At 28.1% G+C, this 7474-nt stretch overlaps 2 protein-coding genes and 1 pseudogene across 2 annotated transcripts; all 3 read right to left on the bottom strand.

Moving 5' to 3' along the window:
* Positions 1–149: 149 nt before the first annotated feature.
* Positions 150–4668, bottom strand: LOC145183447 (uncharacterized). Its single transcript, XM_090084081.1, has 10 exons — positions 4486–4668; positions 4146–4295; positions 3850–3951; positions 2933–2962; positions 2751–2846; positions 1660–1680; positions 1360–1463; positions 1225–1255; positions 757–830; positions 150–466 (listed from the first exon to the last, which is right to left on the bottom strand). Exons 1-10 carry the CDS (start codon positions 4607–4609, stop codon positions 383–385), a joined length of 816 nt encoding a protein of 271 aa, XP_089940207.1. The 5' UTR covers positions 4610–4668; the 3' UTR covers positions 150–382.
* Positions 4533–5342, bottom strand: LOC145183448 (peptide deformylase, mitochondrial pseudogene; annotated as a pseudogene).
* On the bottom strand, positions 4533–7415 carry LOC145183574 (retinol dehydrogenase 14-like). The gene is made up of 2 exons (XM_080058966.2): positions 6406–7415; positions 4533–6086 (listed from the first exon to the last, which is right to left on the bottom strand). The coding sequence occupies exons 1-2, from the start codon at positions 7106–7108 to the stop codon at positions 5770–5772; spliced, it is 1020 nt and encodes a 339-aa protein (XP_079915092.2). The 5' UTR covers positions 7109–7415; the 3' UTR covers positions 4533–5769.
* Positions 7416–7474: the final 59 nt, after the last annotated feature.

The following is a 7474-nucleotide window of genomic DNA, read 5'->3' as shown; positions in this document are numbered from 1 at the left end:
GTGTAACTATTAAGCCTAACAAAATCTCGACGTAACAGAACAAATTTAAGTTCGTTTCTAAGTTTCGTTATTTTTGTTTATTACACTTAAAAACGAGCATGAAAAAATTTGGTCATGGGTGCTTCTTACGTTTGTCAGACTCTGGATGATTTAATATAACGACTAATTGTAATTGTAATTATCAACCTTTACAGATAAATTTTGGGAGACGAATGTTGAAAAAAGATCACAGTGATTAAGTTAATACTCGTAAGTCAAGGATAAATTTTCGTTTGTAGTTTTCGCAGAAAAGTCTATCGTAGATAATATTCCAGTAACAATGCGTGAATAACTTTCTAATAAACATCTACAAAGTGTCGTTGCGTTGAAACATCTATTCGGATTATGGGAAGTATATGTTGGCCATAAGATCTTGATATATTTCAAAGTCTTTAGATATGTACGTGCAAAAGATAATCCGCTCTATCTAAAAGTAAATTTTATTTGCTATAACGCACAAGCTCATACACCACTGGCATTACCTGAACTATAATGATTATGTGATATTCGTGTCACAAGAATAACAACAGACGCATTTACTTAAATTATTTTGTAAGCTTCAACTTTCATAAATACTAACACTCTTATACACTGTGATAAAAACGGCGACTAGAACAAATTATATATCATTAAGTCAAGCTGTAGTTTACATTTAGGAGCTAAATAATAAAACAGATATGAATATCAAAAATGATATTATAAAAGTTTATATCTGACCTTATTAAGGTTATCTTGTAACCACTGGCGTGTGAAATTCAAGGCGACATGTGCAGCATCTTTATTTGGGTAACCTAAGAAACAAGTGACACTCAGAGAAACATAAAGAAGCATACCTTTTTAAACATTCAACATTTTACAAAACTATAACTGTAAAACATACTTTACGTTCAGGTTTTTGCAAAAATGTCTAAAACGACAAAAAATGGATTTTCCCACTTTCTCCAACCTTTTGAATCATTACGTAAAATGTAACATAAATACACTTCAATAATAATAATAATAATGGATGAACAAAGTATTTTTTAAATTTCAGTACAGCATTACAAATGTTAGCTATTGATATAGGTCAAATATTGGACAATATTTTTAAAATAATTTTTGTAATAAATCTGCGTTTTTATTTCGCAGAATTCTGCTAACTATGATGTTATATAGGAAATGAAGAAAAAACCAAAAAATGTTTACCATAAGCTCCTGTTGATATGCAGCAAAATGCCTAAGTGTTAAGGAATATATAAATCTTTCGATGTGTTTTCACACTTGATAAGGAAATATACAAAAACATGGTGCACTGTAAAGATTTTTATTATAAACGCTTACAATGGTTTTTATTTCAAAATCTAACGCAAGTTGGAGGCAGTTTCTGTAGCAATTTTCAAGTAGATCAGGTTTTTTCTCCACAGGTCCAACAGTGTGAATTACATCTGTATGTAGTGTAAAGTAAATAAATAAAATTTAGAAATTACGTATTTTGTGTATTTTAATTCAGTAAGTTTTTATAACACGATATTCATAGCAAAAATATTTTTATGACTTTTAAGAGAAAATAAATATTCTTTTTTTTGCTGCAGCATTTATTTGCATAATGGCCTCTGAGACAATTTAAATAAAATCACTTACATTTTGCAGGTAGACAGTGACCTAAAAAAAATTGTAAAAGCATGTCAATTGTTACTGTATATTACAGTTTTGTTTGACATCATAACAGTTTACATTTTTTGAAATAAAAATATATTCGACATTTTTTGTTTAAGCTCATAGCAAATTAAGAGCCCATCATCAAATAAAAATTTATCATTATGCATTTCATTTGAATAACAAATTTTAGTGGGTTTAACATGATGCAAAGTTAAAGACTGAAGTTCATCAGGGGCAGATCTAAAGTCTATGCTTCTTCTGGTGGTTCTTTTTTTTTTTATTAATTCAACCTAATTTGTGAGTTTAACCAAACAGATGCCCCTAAGTGCTTATGAGAGAAATCTTCTTTGATCGATTTATTAATTTCCTCTCCCTCAATTTATAGGTTTGAATGTAAAGCTCCCCACTCCGACTGATTAGTTTCTTTTCCCAAGAATTATAATATCAAGAATTATTATATCAGGAGGTATAATGTCTCCAATTAATTTTTGAAAATTGACTTTAATTATAATTAATTTTGATTCAATGACGTAAATTTAATAAAAACCGTTATATAACAAACTTTTGTAATGTCTATGGATGAAAGTTTTTGCAAACTTTAATTCTGAGTAAGTGGAGGAGAGTAAGGCATGCAAAAAGTCCCCTCAAGTCTCAGTTCTCTTGAGTTATCCATTACAAGAGCTTAGAACGTTATGTCAAGGGAATATCTCATCAAAAATTGCCAGGCTTTTCATCCACATTTAGAGGGTTGAAAAAAAAAAGATCTAATCAAACTTTAAGGTAGGTGAGGCAAACTTTTCTTTAACAAGTATTACTCAGAAATGATTACTTTTGTCTCTAAAATTTTGTAAGTCTAGTTGTAAACTAATATCCACTAATCACTGCTGCACCCTGCATGGTTTGTATATTATATATAGTTTAAATATAAAGTATATTATAAACAGTTATTAGATATATTTGCTATATTGTATAGAGTTAGTACATTTTAAATAGTTATTATTATATAAAATCTTTAGTATAAAAGAACCAACACTTAGAAAAAAAAAAATTACAGTAATAAAAAAGAAAATTACCTGATGTTATTTTTGCTTCACCGGTTGGACAACCATTAAGACTAGAACACTCCTTCTGGAGTGTAGGTCCAGCACTTCGGTGTATGCTCCCATCAACTAAAAGTTGACATTTGACAAAAAATGGAAACTAAAGTATAAAATGCTGTGGTCCAATTTCCATTACTAAATAATAAACAGCTTACCACCCCCTCCAGCCAGCAGTCTTGGGTTTGCTAAAAAGTCCAATAATCAATTAGATAAGATTTTTGCAGGCATTTGACAAAAAACAAAATGACACTTAGAGATGATTTGATAACTGAAAAAAATTAAAATAATGATAGTAAAGCTGTCATTCACTTCAGATATTGATTGCTTAATAGATCTATTAACTTTTCTTCTGAAACATGCTTTAAATGAGGAAAAAGCCAGGTCATGAAAAAAGACCAAAACAATTGTGGTCTATCTTTAAATATTGATTATCTTAAAACAAAAGTGTAACTGCTTTTTTTCCCCAGTGGTTTTGATGTGCTTTTTTAGGTATTTGCACTTAAACTTTACTTCATTTTCTGTAAAAGATACTTCAATTGAATACAGAATTTGAATGGAACCCAACAGTTATTTTTTTTTAACAGGCCAAACTATTTTGGAATGAATTTTGGAAAGACTGTTAGTTGTAAAATATAAGGTGTATTGAATCATGCATTAAAAATAAGTTATAAGGTGCATTGAATCTAATACAAAGTTGTGTCAATTGTTTCAGACTTTGTGTTTATGTATAACTTTGTATAACTTTGTGTTTACCAGATATTGCTTTTCATTTAACTGCATTTGATAGATAGTGTTTTGGTGTGAACAAAGAAGACATTGAGATATTTTAATATTGTTTATAAAAAATATGTTAATATTGCTAGTAACAAATATATTTTAATATTGCTAGTAACAAATATATTTTAATATTGCTAGTAATGAATATATTTTAATATTGCTTGTAATAAATATATTTTAATATTGCTTGTAATAAAAATATTTTAATATTGCTTGTAACAAATATATTTTAATACTGGATGTAATAAATAGATGTCATTACTGCATGCTAAAACAACTTAAAATATTGCTATACCTGCATTAACAATTGCATCTATTTCAAGTGTAGTAATGTCTCCTTGCCAAAGTGAAACTTTAGAATTAACATCGTTTTGTGCTGGATATTGAGCACATTCCTCTGAAGCATAAAAAAATAATTACTAAGAAAAACTAAGAAGATATTAAATATTATCACTTGTTATACTTTTTTTCTTAATTGAATTTATTGAATTTTAGCACAAATCTTTAGTTTAAAGTTATGTTTTAAAAATATATTTAACATTTTTGTTCTTTTTCGTTAATCAACTTTTGACCGCAAATCTATGTACGCACCTTTGCAAGTAAAATTTAATTTAAGATAAACACTCCATAAAGGTAAATCATCGGTAGTTTTATACTTGTTGCCACATTTATAAAGTTTGCGTTTTTCTTCCAAAGACAAATTCAAATATTTTGAGCCATACAAATTACTCCAAGGGTCACCTGGTTTTAAGACAGAAAATATTGCTATTGATTCTTTTTTTAAATATGTTAAGATTGCTGCCGATACAAATATAACAATTAAGATACTGAAATAAATAATTAACAAATCTAATTAAATAAATATATGAACATTAGTAAACACCAACTGTTTAAATGAAATATTATTCTAAAAAAGTGTTAGTCAACATACCAGCATTTGTGGTTGACCAACTTGAGGAACCAAATACACTTTCATTAGACATTTTTAAATATTTTTCTTTTGACAAAATCTTAACCGTTAACATAAAAGCACACACAAAAATACATTGATGCATTAAAATTACTTTATATAGCTATAAAAACTTTCTACAGCATTCATGGCCATACATATTTTTGTTTTGGTTGATAAATATTACAAAAAAGATTTATGAGAATAGTAAAAATACAGCAATATTACAATTTCTCCTGCAAACTCTATTTTTTCCATAAACTTTTTTTGGTAACAAAAAAATCAACAATTAATAACCCCTTAAGATGATGCATTTCATGCTGAACTAAGCGAGCTAGCCAACCCTCAAATTTCATTGAATAATTTTCACCTTTCTCATTCATATAATCAAGTTGCACTTCACGATAACGTGGAACAATCCCAATTCTTCCTATAATGCTTAAACATCCTTCTTCAAAATATGTATTTTCATAGTTAAGAATTTTCATTTTGGGATTTATAAAAACATGCAAAGGAAACAACCTCATTTGTCTTTTTTCTATTTCACTCTTGCCAAATATTTTTGTTGCCATTTCAATGTCATGCTCAGTAAATTCAATAGCTATTACTTGTAAATCAACACCAACTTGTGGGGCAGCAATACCCTGGCCCTTATTGGTACGCATAATTGAAATCATTTTATTGACAAGGTCTTTAAATTCTTGTGTATTGATATAGTCAACAGGCACTTCATGTGATACATTTCTTAAAAGAGGATCTCCAATTTGTCTAAGCTTTATTATATCACTTGAAAGTAAATTACTTATGTCGTTTTTTATTTTATAAAATAAGGAAGACATTGACCTATAAGGAAAACATTTCTTTAAATATATAGCTAAAAAAAGAACATTAGAAAGACACAGTAAAACAGTATTTATTTATTTTTTTTATTTATCCTCCTCATAACTTGTTCTGAACAGGATTATTTATATATTTATTATTACTAAGATCTCTTAACAAAATAGAAAATAGAACTTGAAAAAATGCAAAAGTTTAACATCTTTAAAGACCTTAAAATTTTGGGAAATTTAAATTTTACAAAAAATACTAAATGCTTTACAATTTTAATTTATTTTATGTTGCGAACCTCTTTTAAAAGAAATATCAAAGTTTTTTTAAAGGTGAATATTTTAGATATTGATCTGAAAAAATAAAGACTAAACTAAGTTTTTGTTATAATAAACTATAGTCTAGTGGAAATTAAAAAATGCATATTAATACTTTAAATCATTTTGAAAATCTTTTAAAATTTGTAGCGGTTAAACCTTCTGACACCTCCCACAATTTTTTACTTATTTTTTCGCATCTGGCATGTGGTAAAAGTTCTTCAATTTGACAATCACCAAAGTACTTATTAGTTACACCTTGTAGAGAATGATCAGTTGCCATATAAATGATTGTTTGTGCTCCCTGATCAGGTGTTCTCAAAAAAAAGAATCCAAACAAGTTGTATAGAAACTTTGTTAAGAAATTCGATAACTTATAACGAGCTAGTTCTGTCCAAACAACTCCTGGATGCATGGAATTAGCAGTAATATGCAACTCTAGAAAAAAAAAAACAAGATTTTAAAAAATGCACCTATTGTTTAATTATATTTCTAGTCATTTTATCAAAGAATGTTTTTTAGCATTTTAAATTATTCATAATAGCTTTTTTATTGATACTTAAAATATTCTCAAATTCTTTTCTCTTGCTATCAAAACCACTAATGATTTGAGATTTTGAGAAAACAACTTAGTGGTAAATCTTATGTTTTAGAAAACTTATCCTAAATGAGAATGTGTCCTCAAAAAGAAAAGTTAAACTGGTTAAAAAAATTGTCTCAATCTTTAAGTTTTACAGATAAATCAAAATAAACTTACCAGGGGGCAGATAATGTTGGAGTTCATTAACAAACAAGATATTTGCAAGTTTACTTTTGCCATATGCCTGGTAAGCATCATAAATCTCTTTTTCATTGAAATTTATAAGATCAAGCTGAGCTTTCTTGTAGAGGGAAGATGAAACAACAATTATTCTTGAATTCTTATTCATATGATCTAGTAATAGATTTGTCAATAAAAAATGTCCTAGATGATTTACAGCAAAATGTAATTCAAATCCATCTGCAGTTTTCAAAAATGGTGCATACATTAGACCAGCATTGTTAACCAATATGTCTAAACTGTTTTCATTTTCTTTAACTTGTTGTACAAACTTTCTAATAGAAATAAATGATGCAAGATCAAGTTGATAAACATTAACATTTGCATCCTTAACAGATCTACGAATCTCAACAGCGGCATTGTTACCTTTTTGAACATCACGACAAGCTAAAATAACTCTTGCTTTTCGTCTAGCAAATTCAAGTGCAACAGCTTTTCCTATGCCAGTATTAGCACCAGTAATGATGCAAGTCTTTCCTGTTAATAACACATTGTTATTGCATCTGACACGTCTAAAATCAAGATAGAATCGACAGCAGAATAACACACCTGTACCAACACCAAGAGTAATAAGACAATTCCTGAGCCATCCAATTTTTGGAAGAAGTTTATCATCTAACTCAGCAAGAAATGCATGCATGACACAAAGTGAAACTTATATGCAAGATGTTATTTTCCTAAACCAGAGAAATATACTTGCATTTACGGGAAATAAATTTGCTTTGAAAATAGTTATTTTAACTAACGTGTATTATGGTTAATAAATGTTAACTTAAAAAGTATCAGGTTTAACAAAATAGTTATAAGTTTAATATTTAACAAATTATAATTTAAAAATAACAAAAGTTACTAAGTCAAACATAACCGCTAACGGGGTCTAATTATCTGGGATATTCTATGATGCCCAGGAATCAATCACCATTATTTTTGATAGTAAACAAGATATTAGTAAAATGGCGGTTCTCATAAAAATGTCATTATTTGGTAAGCCTGAATTAATGATTTT

The sequence above is a fragment of the Hydra viridissima genome, unplaced genomic scaffold (assembly GCF_058129835.1).
Source record: "Hydra viridissima isolate aposymbiotic clone 2 unplaced genomic scaffold, HvirCarnegie_v1 scaffold_4, whole genome shotgun sequence".
NCBI lineage: Eukaryota > Metazoa > Cnidaria > Hydrozoa > Anthoathecata > Hydridae > Hydra > Hydra viridissima.
The sequence above is the reverse complement of the archived record's forward strand: the minus strand, read 5'-3'. Positions and strand labels throughout refer to the sequence as shown.

Bases quoted from the DNA above. Each gene is read 5' to 3' on its own strand.
- LOC145183447 (XM_090084081.1), bottom strand. From the start codon at position 4,609: ATGCATCAATGTATTTTTGTGTGTGCTTTTATGTTAACGGTTAAGATT. The intron at 2,847-2,932 runs GTAAGCTGTTTA...GTCAACTTTTAG, and splicing joins ACTGCTGGCTGGAGGGGGTG to TTGATGGGAGCATACACCGA. The intron at 1,464-1,659 runs GTAAGTGATTTT...CACTACATACAG, and splicing joins TCACTGTCTACCTGCAAAAT to ATGTAATTCACACTGTTGGA.
- LOC145183574 (XM_080058966.2), bottom strand. From the start codon at position 7,108: ATGCATGCATTTCTTGCTGAGTTAGATGATAAACTTCTTCCAAAAATT. The intron at 6,087-6,405 runs GTAAGTTTATTT...TTTTTTTTCTAG, and splicing joins CCAACATTATCTGCCCCCTG to AGTTGCATATTACTGCTAAT.